The 26,583-nt window shown below is 38.3% G+C and overlaps 1 protein-coding gene across 8 annotated transcripts in view; it reads right to left on the minus strand.

Annotated features, from left to right (window-relative positions):
* Window positions 1-448: 448 nt before the first annotated feature.
* Window positions 449-26,583, minus strand: part of CPLANE1 (ciliogenesis and planar polarity effector 1) — a 254,183-nt gene continuing 228,048 nt past the window's right edge. For 7 of the 8 annotated variants that reach the window (XM_037799363.1, XM_037799361.1, XM_037799360.1 and 4 more), the window contains 2 exons: window positions 1,335-1,513; window positions 449-893 (listed from right to left, as the gene is read on the minus strand). In XM_037799363.1, the coding sequence (XP_037655291.1) occupies window positions 729-893; window positions 1,335-1,513 (344 nt within the window). In that variant the 3' untranslated portion in view covers window positions 449-728. The remainder of the gene's footprint in view (window positions 894-1,334; window positions 1,514-26,583) is intronic. The other variant, XM_037799359.1, reaches the window with a different exon arrangement.

Here is a 26,583-nt window from a genome sequence, read left to right on the forward strand (position 1 = left end):
GGGTGCAATACCAGGAAATACACAGGGGTTCTGCACCAGGTTTTGACAAAGTTTAGTCTTCGGGAGCCAGGAGTCACCCTCTCTTTCTTTCCCACCCAAAGCATCCATCCATTTCTTTCTCCAAGGGTTTCAGGCTACAGTGCAGAGGATAGAAGATCTCCTGGCCAATCTGAAACTTGGCTATTTAAGTTTAAGATTGGTAGAAAGTGGCAGGTTCCTTTTTACTTCTAGGGCAAGCCCTACAAAGGTGGATTTTAGTATCTATTTTAAAACAGGATTCATTACTAAGTCTCTCAGATGAGATGGTGATTTTCTTCTCCTCAATGGAAAGAGATTTTTGCCATCATATTCACAAATATAAGGGTGTTCCTCAAAGCTGAGGGACAGTAAAGAAGGAGACAAAAAAATACACTTTTTGTTGAAGGTAGTTTAAATATTATGAAACTTATTTGGAAAAGTATTTATGATTTCTTTTTTATTATGCAAAAAATGAGTCAAATGCAAAAACATAAAATACACCTATATTTAAACAACCTTTCCCCATGATGGGAAAATTATTGAGAAATGTTTATTTTTCCCTCTTGAAAAGGTTAATCCAGGTAATAACATGGTTGCAGGTGGCAAATTCATAGTGCTTCCTTCATTGTTCCTCTCCCTTAAACCCACAAATCTTTCATATCCATGTACTGAGGTGCTGGCCGTCTCTTTGATATCCAGGTCTTACAGGCCTAAGGCCTAGTGGACAAACTCTTGTCCTCTACACCGGCCACCATGTTCTCAATGGCATTCCAATCAAGCTTGCTGAGGATGCTGCCAGTGCTCTCAGACATGCTGTCCACGCCACTCACCCCAAAAGGAGGCTCCAGCTCTTCTTCCTCAGTTGATGACAAGCTCTAGTAAATCAAGAAAGATAGTAAGATGTGGTCCCAACCCAAGAAAGAAAACTGAATCTGGACTCTCAACTAAGCTTTTCAAAGGTTCTAGGGTTGTTCATTCATCAGAGGGCTGGAGGAAATATGAAGGTATCCAGGGATGTGATTCTCTAGTACATCTAGACTGGCAATGAGATAAACATCATTTGACTCAATACTTGTGCTACATTAACTGTTCCTATGCTTTTGTTGTTTTTTAGCCAAAAAGAAAACACAAAGTCAAGAAGAATTCATATAAAAAAAAAACCAAAACTCTGGAGTAAGCCAGAAGTAGAGATGCCTTGAATCACTATCCCAAACTCACTAATAATCTTACATCTCCCCCACTCCCCCAACATACAAACACATAAAACTGAACACAGAGGAATCACTAGGCAAACTGGAGTCTGGAACAATGCTTACATGCAGAAAGGAACTGTGACTCTCACGAAGAATCTTACAGACTTCTGAAGGTAACACCCAGGGACTCACCACAGTCTCCTCTCTCTCATACTCTACACACACCTGCTTGGTTTGAGGTGCAAGCCCAGCACTTGCATGTCTTCTTTTATGCTGTGGGCTATGACATGGAGCATCAGAGCCTTTTAAGAGGGAAAGAACAAAGCACATACTGAGATTTACTCATTTGTTTGTTTATTGTGATTTTTATTATCAAAGGCAAGGAAATCACATTTTACCTAATATTTGAATCATAAGGTTTGGGTGTGGTTCATGTTAGAGATCTAACAATTCCTGTTGGTGTGTGAGAGGGAAATCAAATTCTGGCCACTTCTTTTGACGTGAAAAGTAATGGAAATTTCTAGAACAAGAGAATTGAGGGAGAAGAGGCCACAGATGTAAGGGAACTGTGGAGAATCCTGACTTCGAAGTTGGGTGAACTCAGAGAGCTGGGCCTCCCTTGGCTTCTTTGGAGAGACTGTGGAAGCTTCTTAGGAGCAATGTTTAGGCACCTTCATCCCGACCTCATTCCTACAGCCCGATTTTGGGCATGGGCATCAAGTTAAGTGCAATGACAAACAAATTACAGCCGCCTTCTGTGCTGTAAACTAGTATTGGTTAAAAAGAAATTTTCATCCCAGCCAGTGCCCACAGGCAGCTTTAGCAAACGTCAACCAACAGTGCTTAGATGCACAAGGCCCTACAGGAGCCTGCCCCACCGAATACAATTTATGTTCCAAAGGCAATGCTATATAGCACATTCTACTCCTTACCAAGGTGGCCTTTTGAAGAAAACACCCAAGACATGGGATAATATGGGAAGTAAATAGATCCCTGACAAGGAGTCACCTGGCTCCCTGAAGAGGGGAAGAGGTAGCAGAATGGTGAGGTCTGGGACAATCTGACCTTTTATAGCTTTACCAACCTCATATGCTTGAAGCTGAAGAAACAAGCACCCAAAACCAACAATAATGGCACATATTTCACCATTTACTATGGGCTAAGTGCTGTGCCAAGAGCTTTACCTACATTCAGTCCCTTGATCTTACCAAAGTGCCCCAGGGTCCTTGGTTATCCTACACATCTACACCCTCCCTAGTTGACCTCATACAGTCTCATAGCTTTAAATGTCATCTGCATGCTGGCAGCTCTCAAACTTTACCTCTACCTTAATAGAGCTAACTGTTTCTTGATATCTTCACTTGGATGTCCACAAACATCTCAACCCTAACATGCCCAAAACCAAACAGTTAATTTCTACCTCTAAACTCATTACTTCAATAGACTACCCATCCGAGAAGAGTCCATCCCTAATCCCTCTCTTTTTTACACCCCTTATATCCAATCCAACAGCAAGTCCTATTTGGTCTATTTTAAAAATATACGCTGCATCTAATCAGTTCTCCTCATTTCCATTGTTAAAACCCTAGTCCAAACAATCTCTCTCCTTTTCTGCCAGCTTCTGTTCTTTTCCTTCCACATGTTCTAAAACATAAATTATATTATCTCCCTGCTTAATTCCTCCTAACGGAGTCCCACTGGATCAAGAATAAAATCCAAACTCCTTGCCTTAGCCTACAATATCTAGCCTTTCTCTCCAGCTATATCTCCGGCCACTTTGCCCTATTGATATTTTCTGTCTGTCATACCAAGTATGTTTCTATATCAAGGCTTTAAACTTAACTGTTTTCTCTGCCTGGAACTGTTCTGCCTTATCTTTACATTGCAGCCCCTTTTCCTCATTCAAAATGTTCATGCCAATGTCACCTTCTCAAAGAGACTTTCTTTAACCACCCTAATTAAAGTAGCTCCCCCTAATCCAGCCACTTTTTCTCTTATTTACATGCCATTGTCTGTGTTGCTCATGAATACTCGTGCCTGGTATATAGAAGGAGCTCAATGGATGGCTGCTAAGTGAATACTCTTCATGATAATCCTATGGATTAACCATTTTGCAAATGACGAACACGAGGCTTAGAGAGATTTGCTCAAAATGATGCAGATGTTCTAACCCCAGAGGCTGACCAAATGTATTAACTTTCTATTCTTTGGAGTTGAAGGGAAAATAGTACTCAGAGGGCTTCCCTAGGATAATGTTTAATCTATAAGTGAGAAATTGATCTATTTATTTGGTTCCCCCAAACAGAAGCTTTCCAAAAGCTTACTTCTTGAATTAGTGCCGAAGAGGGGAGGGGATGGTATAAGAAGTCTTCGGGTTTCTCTTGACTAGCCCCAAGGGTCTATAAGAGAAACCATGCTAATGTCTTAGTAGCACCTATGGTTGCCACTTAAGCATCCCATGTGAGAGCTGGGCTTTAACTTAAAGAAGTTTCCCTTTTTTCCTGCTGTTTCAAGACACTACAGAGTATTATGGCATGCCACTAAAAGTTCAGAGGTAAAATAATAATAATTTCGGAAAATTTTACTAAGGAACAGGTTTTGAAAAAAAATTATGGAAGAAAAAAATCTATGGACAATGCAAATCCACGTGTGAACAAACACTGTGGTAAAAAAGAAAGCCGTTAAAGCACAGAAAAAGAGGCTGAATGATAAAAAAGAGAAACCAACAGGTGGTTAAGCAACACGGTAACCACACAGGTAGTCTATCTCTTCAAGGTAGATGGAAACAAATGGAGGCCTGGTGCTGAAGTTGTTCCTTTATGGATTCAGGATATGACAAGGGATTAACAAAGGCTGTAAATAACAACTAATTGCACCCCCTTTTTTGCTACAATTAATTTTGTATCTAGACTTCAAGACTCTTTTATTTATATATTTTAAAAAAATTTAAGCAGTTTTATTAAGATATATTCACACCATACATTCCATCCAAAGTGTAAAATCAGTGGTTCTCAGTATAATCACAGAGTGGTGCATTCATCATCACAATCAATACTCCAAAAAGAAAAACTCCATACCATTTACACCTCAGTATTGTTGACATTTAGCATTGGTGTGGTACCCTTGTTACAAGTGAAGGGAGAATAAAACATTATTAACTACAGTCCACGGTTTGCATTTGGTGAATTTTCCACATATACCACCCTTGTAATAACATCTTATAATAGTGATGTACATTTGTTCTAGTTTGTGAAAGAACATTCTTTTATTTACACAATTAACCACAGTCATCATCCACAACACAGTTCACTGTGTTATACAGTCTCATGTTTTTTCCTCCTGCTTTCCTTCTAGTGATATAATGGACCCTAAATTTCCCCTTTCCACCACACTCACACACAATTCAGCACTGTTAATTATACTCACAATAATGTGCTGCCATCACCTCTATCCATTTCCAAACATTTATAATCAACTTAATTAGAAATCTCGTACAGATTAGGCATCAGCTCCCTATTCTCTGTCCTCATTCTATCTCCTGGTAACATATATTCTAGATTCTAATACTATAATTAGTTCATATTCATGAGATCATACAATATTTGTCCTTTTGTGTCTGACTTATTTCACTCAACATCACGTCCTCAGGGTTCATCCATGTTGTCACATGTATCAGTACATATTCCTTCTTACAGCTGAATAATATTTCATCATATGTATGTACCACATTTTGGTTCTCCATTCATTAGTTGATGGACCCTTGGGTTACTTCCACATTTTGGCAATTGTGAATAATGCCGCTGTGGACACTGTTGTGCAAATGTCTGTTCACATCCTTGCTTTTAGTTCTTCTGAGTATATACCTGGCAGTGGGGTTGCCGGATCATATGGTAATTCTATACTTAGCTTCCTAAGGAACTGTCAACTGTCTTCCACAGCAACTGCACCATTTTGCATTCCCACAAGCAGTGAATGACTATTCCCGCTTCTCCAAACACTCTGCAACACTTGCAGTTTTCTGTTTTTTCAATAGTGGCATTTCTAGTGGGTGTGAAATGATATCTCATTGTGGTTTTGATTTTCATTTCCCTAAGAGCTAATGATGTTGAGCATTTTCCATGTGTTTTTTTTAGCCAATTTGTATTTCCTTTTTGGAAAAATATCTGTTCAAGTATTTTGCCCATTTTTAAATTGGGTTGTCTTTTATTGTTGAGCTGTAAGATTTCTTTATGTATTCTGGATATGAAAACCCATATCAGATAAGTGGTTTCCAAATATGTTCTCCCATTGAGTAGACTACCTTTTCACTTTCTTGACAAAGTCCTTTGAGAATCAGAGAGTTGCGAATTTTGAGGAGGTGCCATTTATCTATTTTTTCTTTTGTTGCTTGTGCTTTGGGTGTAAAGTCTAAGAAACCAGTGCCTAACACAAGATCTCGAAGACGCTTCCCTACATTTTCATCTGGGAGTTTTATGGTACTGGCTCTTAGATTTAGGTCTTTCTTCCATTTTAGGTTAATTTTTCTATAAGGTGTGAGATAGGGGCTCTCTTTCATTCTTTTGCATATGGATATCTAGTTCTCCCAGCACCATTTGTTGAAGAGATTATTTTGTCCCAGTTAAGTGGACCTGGCAGCCTTGTCAAAAATCAATTGACCAGAGCTTCCAAAATGGAGGAATAGGGAGTAAGTGGCAGAACCTACTTCTCCCGCCAAAGCAGCAAGTAGCCAGGCAGAAACTATCTGAATCAAGTGTTTTGGAAATTCAGAGACAAGGGGGTTCAGTTCAACATCTAGGGAAGTGTGGGATGAAGAGACTGAGAAACTGTGGTCAGAGACTGACTAATTCCATCCGTGGCTCCTGGCACCCATCTCTCACAATCAAGGTAAGTAGTAGCAGGTGACTTGATTCACTGCCTGGGCATTGACTGTTGATTGGGATGGCCACAAGAATCCTCTGCTACAAGTACAGAGGGGGAAATTGGAACATAAGATTACATAGTTCCAGCCTATCCTGGTCAGAGGCCAATGATTTGAACACGTCATAGGTAGAACTGGCAAAAAGCCATAAAAGTCTGCCTTTTAGGGCTGACGGGAATAGGTAAGTGAAGAATGCAATCTCCTAGGCAGGCCAAAAAGTGTAGCCTGGTGAAGTGGAAGGAGGAAAAAAAGGAGCTTTTTGGAGTCTTTCCCAACCCTCTCCTAGGGCTCTTTGGATCTGCTCTATGCCCCATATGTGGACACCTGGCCCTGTTTTGGTTGGGAAAAATTGACAAACCAAAGGACAAAGAAGAGCCTCAATACAAACACAATTGGGAAAGAAATCTTAAACAAGAGAAAAATCGACTTCCAGAATAAAACCATCAAGAAAATCAGATGCCCAGAAGTCAGCAAAGAATCACAAGCATAATGAAACATGGTAGATATGGCACCAAGGAAAAAATTAAAAAGTTGGAGGACATAAAGAATTTGGAACTAATCAAACATGTTCAAATAAATCTAATTCAATTCAAGAAGATGGCTAAAGAGATAGAGGATATTAAAAAGACATTGGGTGGGCATAAAGAAGAATTTAAGAGCATACAAAGAAAAATAATAGATCTTCTGGAAATGAAGGACACAACAGATTAAATTAAAAATATACTAGAGACACAAGCAGATTTAAAAAGGCAGGAGAAAAGTTCATTGAAGTGGAAGACAGAGCATTTGAATCAAACTGGCAAAAGAACAGATGGAGAAAAGACTGGGAAAATTGGAGCAGGAATTCAAGGAAATGACTGACAACACAAATCACAAATGCATCATAAGTGTCCCGGAAGGAGAACAGAATAGAGAAGGGCTGGAAAGAATATTTGAGGAAATAATGGCAAAAAATTTCCCAATGCTTAGAAAAGACATAAATGTGCAAATCGAAGAAGCCCAACATGCTCCAAACAGAAAAAATCCAAACAGACCCACCCCAAGACACATACTAATCAGATTGTCAAATGCCAAAGACAAAGAGAACATTCTAAAAACAGCCAAGAGAGAAGTGATTCACCACATACAAGGAAGCCAAATAAGATTAAGCGCAGATTTTAAATCATAAACCATGGATGTGAGAAGGCAGAGGTATGATATATTTAAGACACTGAAAGAGAAAAATTGCTAGCCAAGAATTCTTTACCCAGCAAAGCTCTCCTTCAAACTGAAGGAGAGTTTAAAATTTTCACCGAAAACCACATGCTGAGAGAATTTGTTAACAAGAGACCTGCCCTACAAGAACTACTAAGAGGAGCTCTACCAGCTGAGAAAAAAAGGAAGGAAAGAGAGGTCTGGAGAAGGGCACAGAACTGAAGAGTCTTGGTAAGGGTACCTTAAAGGAAATAGAGAAAGAGTGTAAAAATAGAGTTGACAAATAAAAGCCAAAGGATAAGACTGCTGATTCAAGAACAGCCTTCACAGTAATAACATTGAATATGAATGGATTAAACTCCTCAATTAAAAGATATAAATTGGCAGAATGGATTAAATAATATGATCCATCAATCTGTTGTTTATGAGACTCATCTTAGAACTAGTGACACAAAGAAATTGAAAGTGAAAGGATGGAGAAAATATTCCATTCAAGCTACAGCCAAAAGAAAGCAGGGGTAGCAATACTAATTTCAGATATAATAGACTTTAAATCCAAGGATGTTATAAGAGACAAAGAAGGATACTATATACTAATGAAAAGGACTATTCACCAAGAAGAAATAACAATCATAAATGTTTATGCACCCAATCAAAACGCTCCAAAGTATATGAGACAAATATTGGCAAAACTGAAGTAAGCAATACATTTCCACAATAACTGTGGGAGACTTCCCACAACACAACACTCTCTCCTATACATAGATCATCTATACAGAAGACCAATAAGGAAACTGAAAACTTAAACAATGTGATAAACAAATGAGACTTAATCGAAATATATAGAACATTACATCCCAAATTACCAGGATATACATTCTTCTCTAGTGCTCATGGAACTTTCTCCATGATAGATGATATGCTGAGACAAAAAACAATCCTCAATAAATTTTAAAAAATTAAAATTATACAAAACACATTCTCTGACCATAATGGAATACAACTAGAAGTTATTAACTATCAAAGAACCAGAACACTGACAAGTATCTGGAGGTTAAACAACACACTCCTAAACAATCAGTGGGTTAAAGATAAACTGCTAAATATCTAGAGGCAAATGAAAATGAGAACACAACATATCAAAATTTATGGGATGCAGAAAAGGTGGCACTGAGAAGGAAATTTATAGCTCTAAATGCATATATTAAAAAGGAAGAGTGGAAATCAAAGAACTAATGGAAAAACTGAAGAAGATAGAAAATGATCAGCAAACTAATCCTAAAGCAAGTAAAAGAAAAGAAATAACAAGGATTAGAGCAGAAATAAATGACATGGAGAACAAAAAAACAATAGAGAGAATAGATAAAACCAAAAGTTGGTTCTTTGAGATCAACAAGATTGACAAACCTTAGCTAGACTAACAAAGTAAAAAAGACAAAATAACCAAATAAAATAATAAATGAGAGGGAGGATATTAATACAGATCCTGAAGAAATAAAAAATATTCTAAGAGGATACTATGAACAACTCTAAGCCAACACACTAGATAATTTAGAGGAAATGGATAATTTCCTGGAAACAAATGAAAAACCTAGACTGAAGAAAGAAGAAATAGAAGAACTTAATAAACCAATCACAAATAAAGAGATCCAATCAGTTATCAAAAAGCTTCCTACAAATAAAACCCCAGATGCAGATGGCTTCACAGGGGAATTCTACCAAAATTTTCAAAAAGAACTGACACCATTCCTACTGAAACTCTTGCAAAAAAAATTGAAGAAAATGGAAAACTACTTAACTCATGTTATGAAGCCAACATTGCTCTAATACCAAAACCAGATAAAGATGCTACAAGAAAGGAAAACTACAGGCCACTTTCCCTAATGAATACAGATGCAAAAATTCTCAAAAAAACACTTGCAAATCAAATTCAAAGACACATTAAAGAAATTATACTCCCTGACCAAGTGGGGTTCATCCCAGGCATGCAAGGGTGATTCAACAAGAAAATCAATCAATGCAATACAACACATTAACAAATCAGAAGGAAAATATCAAATGATCATCACAATAGATGCTGAAAAAGCATCCTTTTAGGATAAAAACACTTCAAAACTTAGGAATTGAAGGAAACATCCTCAATATGATAAAGGGCATACGTGAAAAACCCACAGGCAGTATAGTACTCAATGGTGAGGGGCTGAAAGCTTTCCCTCTAAGATCAGTGTGCTGGTTTGGCTGTATTATGTCCCCCAAAATGCCATGTTCTTTAATGCAATCTTGTGGGAGCAGATGTATTAGTGTTGATTAGGTTGGAATCCTTTGATTATTTCCATGGAGATGTGACTCAATCAACCATGAATGAAAAGTTTGATTGGATTATTTCCATGGAGATTGGACCCTGCCCATTCAGAGTGGGTCTTGATTTAATCACTGGAGTCATATAAAAGAGCTCACAAACAGAAGGACCTCAGAGTAGCTCAGAGAGACATTTTGGAGATGGCTACTGAAAGCAGACTTTTGCTGACACTTTGGGGATGCTAGCCCAGTGTTTGCTCCAGAGAAGCTAAGAGAGGACAAAACACCCAAGAGCAATATTTTGAAGAGAGCACAGGAGCTGAGAGAGGAGATGGAACACAACCCTGGATCAGCAGATGCCAGTCTTCCCAGCTAACAGAGGTTCTGGATGTCATTGGCCTTCCTTCGATTAAGGTATACTCGTGTTGATACCTTAATTTGGAAATTTTCATGGCCTTCAGACTGTAAATTTGTAATCAAAGAAACCCCCTTTATAAAAGCCAATCCATTTTTTTGGTATTTTGCATAACAGCAGCATTAGCAAACTGGAACAATCAGGAATGAGACAACAATGCTCATTGTCACCACTATCATTCAACATTGTGCTAGAAGTTCTACCCAGAACAATTCAGTAAGAAAAAGAAATAAACGGCATCCAAATTGGAAAGGAAGAAGAAAAACTCTCATTATTTGCAGATGATATCTTATTCTTGGAAAACCCTGAGAAATTGACAACACACCTACTTGAGCTAATAAACAAATTTAGCAAAGTAGGTATATAAGATTAATGCACATGTCAGTAATGCTTCTATACAATAGAAATGACATAACTGAAGAGACACTCAAGAAAAAGATTCCATTCTCAATAGCAACTAAAAAAAATTAAGTACATAGGAATAAACTTAACCAAGGATGTAAAAGACCTCTACACAGAAAATTACATAACTCTACTAAAAGAAAGAGAAGGCAACCTAAAAAGATGGAGAGATATTCCATATTCATGGATAAGAAGGATCAATGTAGTTAAGATGTCAATTCTACCCAAACTGATCTATGGATTTAATGCAATTCCCATCAAAATTCCAACAATCTACTTTGCAGACTTGGAAAAGCTATTCATCAAATTTATTTGCAAGGGAAAGATGCCTCAAATTGCTAAAAATATTATAAAAAAGAAAAACAAAGTGGGAGGACTTACATTGCCTGTCTTTGAAGCCTACTATAAAGCCAAGGTAGACAAAACAGCATGGTATTGGCACAAAGATAGACATATTCATCAAAGGAATTTAACTGAGAATTTGAAAATAGACCCCCAGATCTACAGTCTACTGATTTTTGATAAGGCCCCCAAATCCACTGAATTGGGACATAACAGACTCTTCAACAAATGGGGCAGGAGAATTGAATATCTGTATCTAAAAGAATGAAAGAGGACCCCTTCCTCACACCCTATATAAAAATTAATTCAGATCTTGGCCGAGAGGCGGGGCAAGATGGCGGACTGGTGAGCTGTATGTTTTAGTTACTCCTCCAGGAAAGTAGGTAGAAAGCCAGGAACTGCGTGGAATGGACACCACAGAGCAATCTGACTTTGGGCATACTTCATACAACACTCATGAAAACGTGGAACTGTTGAGATCAGCGAAATCTGTAAGTTTTTGCAGCCAGGGGACCCGTGCTCCTCCCTGCCAGGCTCGGTCCCGTGGAAGGAGGGGCTGTCAACTCCGGGAAGGAGAAGGGAGAACTGCAGTGGCAGCCCTTATCGGAAACTCATTCTACTGATCCAAACTCCAACCATAGATAGACTGAGACCAGACACCAGAGAATCTGAGAGCAGCCAGCCCAGCAGAGAGGAGACAGGAATAGAAAAAAAAACAACACGAAAAACTCCAAAATAAAAGCGGAGGATTTTTGGAGTTCTGGTGAACATAGAAAGGGGAAGGGCAGAGCCCAGGCCCTGAGGCGCATAGGCAAATCCCGAAGAAAAGCTGATCTCTCTGCCCTGTGGACCTTTCCTTAATGGCCCTGGCTGCTTTCTCTCTTAGCATTTCAATGGCCCATTAGATCTCTGAGGAGGGCCCTTTTTTTTTTTTTTAATCCTTTTTTCTTTTTCTAAAACAATTACTCTAAGAAGCCCAATACAGAAAGCTTCAAAGACTTGCAATTTGGGCAGGTCAAGTCAGGAGCAGAACTAAGAGAGCTCTGAGACAAAAGGCAATATTCCAGTGGCTGAGAAAATTCACTAAACACCACAACTTCCCAAGAAAAGGGGGGTGTCCGCTCACAGCCATCATCCTGCTGGACAGGAAACACTCCTGCCCATCGTCAGCCCCATAGCTCAGAGCTGCCCCAGACAACCCAGTGTTATTTGAAGTGCTTCAAATAACAGGAACAAACCACAAAACTGGGCGTGGACATAAGCCTTCCCTGCAACCTCAGCTGATTGTCCCAGAGTTGGGAAGGTGGAGCAGTGTGAATTAACAAAGCCCCATTCAGCCATCATTTCAGCAGACTGGGAGCCTCCCTACACAGCCCAGCAGCCCAGAACTGCCCTGGGGGGACGGCACTCACCTGTGACATAGCACAGTCATCCCTCAACAGAGGACCCGGGGTGCAAAGCCTGGAAGAGGGGCCCACTTGCAAATCTCAGGAGCCATACGCCAACACCAAGGACTTGTGGGTCAGTGGCAGAGACAAACTGTGGCAGGACTGAACTGAAGGATTAGACTATTGCAGCAGCTTTAAAACTCTAGGATCACCAGGGAGATTTGATTGTTAGAGCCACCTCCCCTCCCTGACTGCCCAGAAACACGCCCCATATACAGGGCAGGCAACACCAACTACACACGCAAGCTTGGTACACCAATTGAACCCCACAAGACTCACTCCCCCACTCACCAAAAAGGCTAAGCAGGGGAGAACTGGTTTGTGGAGAACAGGTGGCTCGTGGACGCTACCTGCTGGTTAGTTAGAGAAAGTGTACTCCACGAAGCTGTAGATCTGATAAATTAGAGATAAGGACTTCAATTGGTCAACAAATCCTAAAAGAACCCTATCAAGTTCAGCAAATGCCACGAGGCCAAAAACAACAGAAAATTATAAAGCATATGAAAAAACCAGACGATATGGATAACACAAGCCCAATCACCCAAATCAAAAGATCAGAAGAGACACAGCACGTAGAGCAGCTACTCAAAGAACTAAAGATGAACAATGAGACCATAGTATGGGATACAAAGGAAATCAAGAAGACCCTAGAAGAGCATAAAGAAGACATTGCAAGACTAAATAAAAAAAATGGATGATCTTATGGAAATTAAAGAAACTGTTGACCAAATTAAAAAGATTCTGGACACTCATAGTACAAGACTAGAGGAAGGTGAACAACGAATCAGTGACCTGGAAGATGACAGAATGGAAAATGAAAGCATAAAAGAAAGAATGGGGAAAAAAATTGAAAAAATCGAAATGGACCTCAGGGATGTAATAGATAATATGAAAAGTCCAAATATAAGACTCATTGGTGTCCCAGAAGGGGAAGAGAAGAGTAAAGGTCTAGGAAGAGTATTCAAAGAAATTGTTGGGGAAAACTTCCCAAATCTTCTAAACAACATAAATACACAAATCATAAATGCTCAGCGAACTCCAAATAGAATAAATCCAAATAAACCCACTCCGAGACATATTCTGATCACACTGTCAAACACAGAAGAGAAGGAGCAAGTTCTGAAAGCAGCAAGAGAAAAGCAATTCACCACATACAAAGGAAACAGCATAAGACTAAGTAGTGACTACTCAGCAGCCACCATGGAGGCGAGAAGGCAGTGGCACGATATATTTAAAATTTTGAGTGAGAAAAATTTCCAGCCAAGAATACTTTATCCAGCAAAGCTCTCCTTCAAATTTGAGGGAGAGCTTAAATTTTTCACAGACAAACAAATGCTGAGAGAATTTGCTAACAAGAGACCTGCCCTACTGGAGATACTAAAGGGAGCCCTACAGACAGAGAAACAAAGAAAGGACAGAGAGACTTGGAGAAAGGTTCAGTACTAAAGAGATTCGGTATGGGTACAATAAAGGATATTAATAGACAGAGGGGAAAAATATGACAAACATAAACCAAAGGATAAGATGGCTGATTCAAGAAATGCCTTCACGGTTATAACGTTGAATGTAAATGGATTAAACTCCCCAATTAAAAGATATAGATTCGCAGAATGGATCAAAAAAAATGAACCATCAATATGTTGCATACAAGAGACTCATCTTAGACACAGGGACACAAAGAAACTGAAAGTGAAAGGATGGAAAAAAATATTTCATGCAAGCTACAGCCAAAAGAAAGCAGGTGTAGCAATATTAATCTCAGATAAAATAGACTTCAAATGCAGGGATGTTTTGAGAGACAAAGAAGGCCACTACATACTAATAAAAGGGGCAATTCAGCAAGAAGAAATAACAATCGTAAATGTCTATGCACCCAATCAAGGTGCCACAAAATACATGAGAGAAACACTGGCAAAACTAAAGGAAGCAATTGATGTTTCCACAATAATTGTGGGAGACTTCAACACATCACTCTCTCCTATAGATAGATCAACCAGACAGAAGACCAATAAGGAAATTGAAAACCTAAACAATCTGATAAATGAATTAGATTTAACAGACATACACAGGACATTACATCCCAAATCACCAGGATACACATACTTTTCTAGTGCTCACGGAACTTTCTCCAGAATAGATCATATGCTGGGACATAAAACAAGCCTCAATAAATTTAAAAAGATTGAAATTATTCAAAGCACATTCTCTGACCACAATGGAATACAATTAGAAGTCAATAACCATCAGAGACTTAGAAAATTCACAAATACCTGGAGGTTAAACAACATACTCCTAAACAATCAGTGGGTTAAAGAAGAAATAGCAAGAGAAATTGCTAAATATATAGAGACGAATGAAAATGAGAACACAACATACCAAAACCTATGGGATGCAGCAAAAGCAGTGCTAAGGGGGAAATTCATAGCACTAAACGCATATATTAAAAAGGAAGAAAGAGCCAAAATCAAAGAACTAATGGATCAACTGAAGAAGCTAGAAAATGAACAGCAAACCAATCCTAAACCAAGTAGAAGAAAAGAAATAACAAGGATTAAAGCAGAAATAAATGACATAGAGAACAAAAAAACAATAGAGAGGATAAATATCACCAAAAGTTGGTTCTTTGAGAAGATCAACAAGATCGACAAGCCCCTGGCTAGACTGACAAAATCAAAAAGAGAGAAGACCCATATAAACAAAATAATGAATGAAAAAGGTGACATAACTGCAGATCCTGAAGATATTAAAAAAATTATAAGAGGATATTATGAACAACTGTATGGCAACAAACTGGATAATGTAGAAGAAATGGACAATTTCCTGGAAATATATGAACAACCTAGACTGACCAGAGAAGAAATAGAAGACCTCAGCCAACCCATCACAAGCAAAGAGATCCAATCAGTCATCAAAAATCTTCCCACAAATAAATGCCCAGGGCCAGATGGCTTCACAGGGGAATTCTACCAAACTTTCCAGAAAGAACTGACACCAATCTTACTCAAACTCTTTCAAAACACTGAAGAAAATGGAACACTACCTAACTCATTGTAAGAAGCTAACATCAATTTAATACCAAAACCAGGCAAAGATGCTACAAAAAAGGAAAACTACTGGCCAATCTCCCTAATGAAAATAGATGCAAAAATCCTCAACAAAATCCTTGCAAATCAAATCCAAAGACACATTAAAAAAATCATACACCATGACCAAGTGGGGTTCATTCCAAGGATGGTTCAACATAAGAAAATCAATCAATGTATTACAACACAATAACAAGTCAAAAGGGAAAATCAATTGATCATCTCAATAGATGCTGAAAAAGCATTTGACAAAATCCAACATCCCTTTTTGATAAAAACACTTCAAAAGGTAGGAATTGAAGGAAACTTCCTCAGCATCATAAAGAGCATATATGAAAAACCCACAGCCAGCATAGTACTCAATGGTGAGAGACTGAAAGCCTTCCCTCTAAGATCAGGAACAAGGCAAGGATGCCCGCTGTCACCACTGTTATTCAACATTGTGCTGGAAGTGCCAGCCAGGGCAATCCGGCAAGACAAAGAAATAAAAGGCATCCAAATTGGAAAAGAAGAAGTAAAACTGTCATTGTTTGCAGATGATATGATCTTATATCTAGAAAACCCTGAGAAATCGACGATACAGCTACTAGAGCTAATAAAGAAATTTAGCAAAGTAGCGGGATACAAGATTAATGCACATAAGTCAGTAATGTTTCTATATGCTAGAAATGAACAAACTGAAGAGACACTCAAGAAAAAGATACCATTTTCAATAGCAACTAAAAAAATCAAGTACCTAGAAATAAACTTAACCAAAGATGTAAAAGACCTATACAAAGAAAACTACATAACTCTACTAAAAGAAATAGAAGGGGACCTTCAAAGATGGAAAAATATTCCATGTTCATGGATAGGAAGGCTAAATGTCATTAAGATGTCAATTCTACCCAAACTCATCTACAGATTCAATGCAATCCCAATCAAAATTCCAACAACCTACTTTGCAGACTTGGAAAAGCTAGTTATCAAATTTATTTGGAAAGGGAAGATGCCTCGAATTGCAAAAGACACTCTAAAAAAGAAAAACGAAGTGGGAGGACTTACACTCCCTGACTTTGAAGCTTATTATAAAGCCACAGTTGCCAAAACAGCATGGTACTGGCACAAAGATAGACATATAGATCAATGGAATCGAATTGAGAACCCTGACTTTGAAGCTTATTATAAAGCCACAGTTGCCAAAACAGCATGGTACTGGCACAAAGATAGACATATAGATCAATGGAATCGAATTGAGAATTCAGAGATAGACCCTCAGATCTATGGCCAACTGATCTTTGATAAGGCCCCCAAAGTCACTGAACTGAGTCATAATGGTCTTTTCAACAAATGGGGCTGGGAGAGTTGGCTATCCATATCCAAAAGAATGAAAGAAGACCCCTACCTCACCCCCTACACAAAAATTAACTCAAAATGGACGAAAGATCTCAATATAAAAGAAAGTACCATAAAACTCCTAGAAGATAATGTAGGAAAACATCTTCAAGACCTTGTATTAGGTGGCCACTTCCTAGACTTTACACCCAAAGCACAAGCAACAAAAGAGAAAATAGATAAATGGGAACTCCTCAAGCTTAGAAGTTTCTGCACCTCAAAGGAATTTCTCAAAAAGGTAAAGAGGCAGCCAACTCAATGGGAAAAAATTTTTGGAAACCATGTATCTGACAAAAGAGTGATATCTTGCATATATAAAGAAATCCTACAACTCAATGACAATAGTACAGACAGCCCAATTATAAAATGAGCAAAAGATATGAAAAGACAGTTCTCTGAAGAGGAAATACAAATGGCCAAGAAACACATGAAAGAATGTTCAGCTTCACTAGCTATTAGAGAGATGCAAATTAAGACCACAATGAGATACCATCTAACACCGGTTAGAATGGCTGCCATTAAACAAACAGGAAACTACAAATGCTGGAGGGGATGTGGAGAAATTGGAACTCTCATTCATTGTTGGTGGGACTGTATAATGGTTCAGCCACTCTGGAAGTCAGTCTGGCAGTTCCTTAGAAAACTAGATATAGAGTTACCATTCGATCCAGCGATTGCACTTCTCGGTATATACCCGGAAGATCAGAAAGCAGTGACACGAACAGATATCTGCACGCCAATGTTCATAGCAGCATTATTCACAATTGCCAAGAGATGGAAACAACCCAAATGTCCTTCAACAGATGAGTGGATAAATAAAATGTGGTATATACACACGATGGAATACTACGCGGCAGTAAGAAGGAATGATCTCGTGAAACATATGACAACATGGATGAACCTTGAAGACATAATGCTGAGCGAAATAAGCCAGGCACAGAAAGAGAAATATTATATGCTACCACTAATGTGAACTTTGAAAAATGTAAAACAAATGGTTTATAATGTAGAATGTAGGGGAACTAGCAGTAGAGAGCAATTAAGGAAGGGGGAACAATAATCGAAGAAGAACAGATAAGCTATTTAATGTTCTGGGGATGCCCAGGAATGACTATGGTCTGTTAATTTCTGATGGATATAGTAGGAACAAGTTCACAGAAATGTTGCTATATTAGGTAACTTTCTTGGGGTAAAGTAGGAACATGTTGGAAGTTAAGCAGTTATCTTAGGTTAGTTGTCTTTTTCTTACTCCCTTGTTATGGTCTCTTTGAAATGTTCTTTTATTGTATGTTTGTTTTCTTTTTAACTTTTTTTTCATACAGTTGATTTAAAAAAGGGAAAGTTAAAAAAAAAAAAAAAAGAAAAACAAGGAAAAAAAAAATGATGTAGTGCCCTCTTGAGGAGCCTGTGGAGAATGCAGGGGTATTGGCCTACCCCACCTCCATGGCTGCTAACATGACCACAGACATAGGGGACTGGTGGTTTGATGGGTTGAGCCCTCTACCATAAGTTTTACCCTTGGGAAGACGGTTGCTGCAAAGGAGAGGCTAGGCCTCCCTATGGTTGTGCCTAAGAGCCTCCTCCCGAATGCCTCTTTGCTGCTCAGATGTGGCCCTCTCTCTCTAGCTAAGCCAACTTGAAAGGTGAAATCACTGCCCTCCCCCCTACGTGGGATCAGACACCCAGGGGAGTGAATCTCCCTGGCAACGTGGAATATGACTCCCGGGGAGGAATGTAGACCCGGCATCGTGGGACGGAGAACATCTTCTTGACCAAAAGGGGGATGTGAAAGGAAATGAAATAAGCTTCAGTGGCAGAGAGATTCCAAAAGGAGCCGAGAGGTCACTCTGGTGGGCACTCTTACGCACAATTTAGACAACCCTTTTTAGGTTCTGAAGAATTGGGGTAGCTGGTGGTGGATACCTGAAACTATCAAACTACAACCCAGAACCCATGAATCTCGAAGACAATTGTATAAAAATGTAGCTTATGAGGGGTGACAATGGGATTGGGAAAGCCATAAGGACCACACTCCACTTTGTCTAGTTTATGGATGGATGAGTAGAAAAATAGGGGAAGGAAACAAACAGACAAAGGTACCCAGTGTTCTTTTTTACTTCAATTGCTCTTTTTCACTCTAATTATTATTCTTGTTATTTTTGTGTGTGTGCTAATGAAGGTGTCAGGGATTGATTTAGGTGATGAATGTACAAGTATGTAATGGTACTGTAAACAATTGAAAGTACGATTTGTTTTGTATGACTGCGTGGTATGTGAATATATCTCAATAAAATGAAGATTAAAAAAAAATAAAAAAAAATTAATTCAGTATGATCAAAGATCTCAATATAAGAGACTGCACCATAAAGCTCCTAGAAGATAATGTAGGGAAACATCTTCAAGGCCTTGTATTAGGAGGTTGCTTCTTAGACTTCACACAAAATGCACAAGCAATGAAAGAAAAAATAAATGGGAACTCCTCAGAATTAAAAGCTTCTGTACCTCAAAGGAATTTGTCAAAAAGGTAAAGATACACCCAACTCAATGATAGGAAATATTTGGAAACGATCTATCTGATAAGAGACTGATAGCTTATATATATAAAGAAATTGTACAACTCAATTACATTAGTACAAATGACCCAATTATAAAATGGGCAAAAGATATGAAAAGATATCTCTCCAAAGAGGAAATACAAATGGCTACAAAATACACAAAAAAATGTTCATCTTCACTAATTATTAAAGAGATGCAAATCAAGACCACAATGAGATATCACCTCACACCAATAAGAACGGCTGCCATTATACAAACAGGAAACTACAAATGCTAGAGAGGATGGGGAGAAATCGGAACTCTTATTCATTGCTTGTGGGACTGTATAATGGTTCAGCCATTCTGGAAGACAGTTTGGTGGTTCCTAAGAAAACTAGGTATTGAGTTACCCTATGATTCAGCAATTTCATGTCTCGGTATTTACCCAGAGAACCTGAAAGCAGTGACATGAACAGATATTTGCACACCAATGTTCATAGTGGCATTGTTCACAATTGCCAAGAGATGGAAACAACCTAAATGTCCTTCATCCAATGAATGGATAATCAAAATGTGGTACATCCATTTGATGGAATACTATGCAGCAGTGAAAAGGAACGAGGTCGTGTAGCATATGAAAACATGGGTGAACCCTGAGGACATAACATTGAATGAAATAAGTCAGTTACAAAAGGAGAGATATTGTATGTTACCACTAATGTGAATTCTGTGAAAAATGCAAAACAAGTGTATTATATTGTAAAATATTGGGGACCTGGAGATAGACAGCAGGTAGTGAAGGGGGAATGGTAATATAAACAGATAACATATTGAGGGTAATTTTAATGATACAGGAATGCTCAGGAATAACTATGGTCCATTAATTTTCTTGTGGTATCGTAGGAGCATACTGGAAGCAATGAAGTTATTTCAGGATATTTGTTTTTCTTATTCCTTTGCTATGTTTTATTTGGAATTTTTTTTATAAAGTTAAAAAAAGCTGTTTTTAAAAATAATGAAGTTTAAAATACTCACAGATAAACAGAAGCTGAGTGAGTTCATTAACAAGAGACCTGCCCTACAAGAAATACTGAAGGAAGTTTTGCCAGCTGAAAAGACAAGACAGGTAAGAGAGACTGGGAGGGGAGTGTAGAAATGAAGATTCTCAGTAAGGAAAACTAAAAGGATAAAAAGAGAGAAAAAATATCTGATAAATAAAAACCACAGGATAAAATGATTGAAGTATTGCCTTTACAATAATAAAATTGAATGTCAATGGGTTAATCTCCCCAATCAAAAGACACAGATAATCACTTTCCCTATCTTTAGGGATGTCTAGGCAATGACCACTGTAACTTGTTCATGTTGAGAAGGGGTGTCAACATTATGGGAGAAGCAGACATGACTGGTGGATGTTTTTCTGATGTTCCTGAAGAGACTGCTGCCTCTGGGATTTGGGACACAGTTGGCATAGAAGCTCTCTGGATGATTAAGTTTCTAAGAAATTTAAATAAGTCTCAAACAGGGACCTGGGTACTCTTTAGGTTTTTCAGAACTATTATTGACTTGGGCTTATCATACTGTGGCCATTTGGGATATCTAGCTGGACAGCCTCTTGACTTGATTTGAAATCTCTTGGCCACTGAAACCTTAGCTTGTTGCCTTTCTTTTCCCCCTTTTGGTCAGAAAGGCATTCTCAAACCCTTGATGCCAGGGTAAGGCTCATTTCTGGAATCTGTGTCCCATGTCACCAGGGAGACTCACTCAGCAGGGGAATCATGGCCCATGTCAGGGCAGAGTGATGAATTTATTTGCAGAGTTGGGCTTAGAGAGAAAGTCCACATTTGAGCAACAAAATAGGTTCTCTGGAGGTGACTCCTAAGCTGAATTATAGGTGGGTGTAGCCACCCCTTTACAACCATAAGTTTCACAAGAGCAAGCCTCAAGTTCAAGGGCTTGACTTATAAAATAAGGGGTTCCTAATTTCACATACCATATGTTCTGTCCACAACAATCTATCAATATCTCACATTATCATCACTTAGTTGTACAATCCTAATCACTCTCCACTTTAAACAATTATCATGACCCAAAACACCCATAGCTCTTTTCAGCCCTTAATTATTTGTCCCTAGTATTTATGTGGTACTAATAAGGTATTCCTACTAATTACAGTCCCTAATATGCAGTAGGTATATTTTCCCATATACCACTCTGTACCAGTGTCATGCCTTAGAAGTATATCATGCAAGCACCTATCTATATCTGTGGTGCTGACTGTGGGATACATGCCTTTAAACTACCCATTTCAATCCTACTTACCTTCAATGCACCTCTGATACTTATAATCCTATTAACAAACAATTATCACCCCCATCCATTCCCATACCTTTAAATTAACCCTCATTAACATATCTGAACATATTAGGTTATCATTCCCCCTTGACTAGCTTCTGCCTATCTCTAGGTTTCCAACAGCCTACATTTTAAGACATTGATTTTACATTGTTCAGGGAGTTCATAGTAGTGTTACCACACATAATATCTCAACTATTGTATCTGACTTATTTCACTAAGCATTTTGTCTTCAAGGTTCATCCATGTTGCTATGTTTCAGGATGCTGTTCTTTCTTACTGCTGCATAGTATTCCATCATATGTTTATACCACATTTTGTTTATAAACTCGTCTGTTGAAGGACACTTGGATTGTTTCCATCTCCTGGCAATTGTGAAAATGACTCTATGAACATTGGTGTACAAATGTCTGTTCGTGTCACTGCTTTCAGATCTTCTGGTATACAGTGAGAAGCAGAATTGCTGGATCATAGGGTAATTCAATATCACGTTTTCTGAGAAACTGACAAACTGTCATCCACAGCAACTGTACCAATATACATTACCACCAGCAATGAATAAGACTTCCAATTTCTCCACAACCTTTCCAGAATTTGTTGTTTCCTGTTTGTTTAAATGGCAGTCATTCTTATTGATGTGAGATGGTATCTCATGGTTTTGATTTTCATTTCCTTAATAGCTAGTGAAGATGAACATTTCTTCATGTGACTTTTAGCCACTTGTATTTCCTCTTTGGAAAACTGCCCTTTCATACTTTTGCCCATTTTATAATTGGGCTATTTGTACTATTCTGGTTGAGTTGTAGGATTTTCTTATATATGCAAGATATCAGTATCTATCAGATATATGGTTCCCAAATATTTGCTCCCATTGAGTTGGATGCCTCTTCACCTTTTTGACAATCTTTTGAGGTACAGAAATCTATTGATTTTGAGGAGTTCCCACTTATCTATTTTTTCTTTTGTTGCTTGTGCTTTGAGTGTAAGGTCTAAGAAGCCACCTCCTATTACTAGGTCTTGAAGATGTTTCCCTACATTATCTTCTAAGAGTTTTATTGTGCATCTCTTATATTGAGCTCTTTGATCCACTTTGAGTTAATTTTTGCATAGGGTGTGAGGTAGGGGTCCTGTTACACTCTTTTGGATACGGATATCCAGTTTTCCCCACCACATTTGTTGAAGAGACTCTTCTGTCCCAGTTCAGTAGATTTGGGGGTGTGCCGGTTTGAATATATTGTGTCCCCCAAATGCCATTATCTTTGTGGTCTTTTGGGACAGACGTTTTGGTGCTGGTTAGATTTGCTTGGAATGTGCCCCACTCAGCTGTGAGTGATGATTTTGATGAGATGTTCCCATGGAGGCGTGGCCCCGCCCATTTGGGGTGGGCCTTGATCGGTGGAGCCGTATAAATGAGCTGACTCAGAGAGAGGAAACTCACTGAGTGCAGCTGGGAGTGATGTTTTGAAGAGGAGCAAGCTTGCTAGAGAGGAACATCCTGGGAGAAAGCTGTTTTGAGGCTGGAGCTTTGGAGCAGATGCCGGCTGCCTTCCCAGCTAGCAGAGGTTTTCCGGACGCCATTTGCCATCCTCTGGTGAAGGTACCCGATTGCTGAGGTGTTACCTTGGACGCTTTGTGGCCTTAAGACTGTAACTGTGTAGTGAAATAAACCCCCGTTTTATAAAAGCCTATCCATCTCTGGTGTTTTGCATTCTGCAGCATTAGCAAACTAGAACAGGGGGCCTTTTCAAAAATCAGTTGACCATAGATATGGGGGTCTATTTCCAAACTCTCAATTCTATTCCATTGATCAATGTCTACCTTTCTGCCAATACCATGCTGTTTTAACCACTGTGGCTTTATCATAGGCTTCAAAGTCTGGAAGTGTAAGTCCTCCCACTTTGTTCTTTGTTTTTAGAATGTTTCTGATAATTCGAGGCCCGTTTCCCTTCCAAATAAATTTGATAACTAATTTTTCCAAGTCTGCAAAGTAGGTTGTTGGAATTTTGATTGGAGTTGCATTGAATCTGTAGATAAGTTTGGGCAGAATTGACATCTTAATGATGTTTAGCCTTCCTATCCATGAACATGGAATATCTTTCCACTTCTTATAACAATTTGTAAATTTCTGTGTGGAGGTCTATTTCATCCTTGGTTAAATTTATTCCTAGGTACTTGATTTTTTTTAGTTGCAATTGTGAATGGATTTTTTTTTTTTTTTTTTTTTTGCTTGCCTCTTCAGTTAGATCATTCCTGATGTATAGGAACATTACTGACTTATGTGCACCAATCTTGTATCCCACCACTCTGCTGGATTTATTAGCTCAAGTAGCTTTGTTGTTGATGTCTGTGCCAGTTTGGATATATTATGTCCCCCATGTTCTTTGATGCAATCTTGTGGGGGTAGATGTATTAGTGTTAAGTTGGAATCTTTGGATTAGGTTGTTTCCATGGAGATGTGACCCACCCAACTGTGGCTAATACCTTTGATTACACTGTTTCCATGGAGATATGGACACGGCCCATTCAGCATGGGTCTTGATTTAATCACTGGAGTCCTATATAAAAAGCTCACAAACAGAAGGACCTCAGAGCAGCTGCAGCTTAGAGAGACATTTTGGAGAACACTATTTTGAAACACAACCTAGGAGCAAGCAGACACCAGCCACGTGCCTTCCCAGAGAGAAAAAACAGAGGTTTTCCAGATGCCATCAGTGTTCTTCACGGAAGGTACCCTACTGTTGAGGCCTTCGTTTGGACATTTGCTTGGCAATAAGACTGTAACTTTGTAGCCAAATAAACCCCCTTTATAAAAGCCAATCCATTTCTGGTGTTTTGTGTAATGGTAGCATTAGCAAACCAGAACAATGTCTCAGGATTTTTCAAATATAAGATCATATCATTTGCAAATAATGACAGTTTTACTTCTTCCTTTCCAATTTGGATAACCTTCATTTCTTTGTCTTGGGGAATTGATCTGGCTAGAACTTCTAGCACAATGTTGAATAATAGTGGTGACAGTGGGCATGCCTGTCTCATTCCCAGTCTCAGGGGGAAGGCTTTCAGTCTCTCAGCATTTAATATTATGCTGGCTGTGGGTTTTCCCTATATGCCCTTTACCATGTTGAGGAAGTTTCCTTCAATTCCTACATTTTAAAGTGTTTCTATCAAAAAGGGATGCTGAATTTTGTCAAATGCTTTTTCAGCATCTATTGAGATGATCACTTGATTTTTCTCTTGATTTTTTAATGTGTTATATTACATTATTTTTCTTATGTTGAACCACCCTTGCATTCCAGGAATGAACCCCACTTGGTCATTGTGTATGATTCTTTTAATGTGCCTTTGGATTTAATTTGCAAGTATTCTGTTGAGAATTTTTACAACTATATTCATTAGGGGGATTATCCTGTAGTTTTCCTTTTTTGCAGTGTCTTTACCTGGTTTTGGTATTAGAGTGATATTGCTTCATAAAATGAGTCAGGTACTGTTCCTTTTTCTTCAATTTTTTGAAAGAGTCTGAGCAGGAATGGTGTCAATTCTTTTTTGAAAGTTTGGTAAAATTACCCCATAAAGCCATTGAGCCCTGGGCTTTTATTTGTAGGCAGATTTTTGATGACTGATTGGGTCTTTTTGCTTGTGATTAGATTGTTCAAGTCTTCTATTCTTGGGTCAGTCTAGGATGTTCATGTGCTTCCAGGAAATTGTCCATTTCCTCTAAATTGTCTAGCATGTTGGCATACAGTTGTTCATAGCATCTTCTTTTTTTTTTTTATTTCTTCAGGATCTATAGTAATTACGCTGCTCTCATTTCTGATTCTGTTTGAGTCTTCTCTCTTTTTGACTTTGTCACTCTAGCCAAGGGTTTGTCAATCTTGTTGATCTTTTCAAAGAACCAACCTTTGGTTTTATTTACTGTCTCTCTCTCTCTCTCTTTTTTTTTTTTTTTTTGGTTCCCCAGTTCATTTGTTTCTGCTTTAATCTTTGTTATTTCTTTTCTTCTATTTGCTTTAGGGTTAGTTTGCTGCTCATTCTGTAGCTTCTTCAGTTGTTCAGTTCGGTCTTTGGTTTTAGCTCTTTTTTGCTTTTTGATGCATGCATTTAGAGCTATAAATTCTCTCAGCACCATCATCACTGTATCCTTTATGGTTTTTGATATGTGGTATTCTCATTTTCATTCATCTCTCAAAATTTACCAATTTCTGTTGCAATTTCCTCTTTCACACACTAGTTGTTTAGGATTGTGTTGTTTAACCTCCACATACTTGTGAAAGTTCTGGTTCTTTGGTGGTTGTTGATTTCTAGTTACATTCCATTATGGTCAGAGAATGTGTTTTGAATAATTTTAATCTTTTTAAATTATTAAGACTTGTTTTGTGCCTAGCATATGCTCCATCCCAGAGAACATTACGTGAGAGCTAGAGAAGAATGTATGTTCTGGTACTGTAGGATGTAATGATCCATATATGTCTGCTAAGTCTAATTTATATTGTTTAGGTTCTCAATTTCCTTATTGGTCCTCTCGCTAGTTGTTCTATCTACAGAACAGAGTGGTGTATTGAACTCTCCTACTATTGTACAAATGTCTATTGCTTCCTTCAGTTTAGCCAATGTTCATCTCATATATTTTGGATCTCCTTGATTAGGAGCATAACATTTATGATTGTTATTTCTTCTTGGTGCATTGTCCCTGTTATTAATATATAGTGTCCCTCTTTGTCTCTTAAGACATCTTTGCATTTAAAGTCTATTTTTGTCTGATATTAGTAGAGCAGCTTGTGTAGAATATTTTCTTCCATTCTTTCACTTTTAGTCTCTTTTTGTTACAAGGACTAAGGTACATCTCTTGTAAACAGCATATCAATGGGTCAGCTTTTAAATCCATTTTCCAAGTCTGTCTTTTAATTGGAATCCATTCACATTCAAAGTTATTACTATGAAGGGAGTTCTTGAACCAGCCATCTTATCTTTAGTTTTTAGTTGTCATATCTATTTTTCCCCTCTTTCTCTT

Source organism: Choloepus didactylus, chromosome 11 (assembly GCF_015220235.1).
Source record: "Choloepus didactylus isolate mChoDid1 chromosome 11, mChoDid1.pri, whole genome shotgun sequence".
Classification (NCBI taxonomy): Eukaryota; Metazoa; Chordata; class Mammalia; order Pilosa; family Megalonychidae; genus Choloepus; species Choloepus didactylus.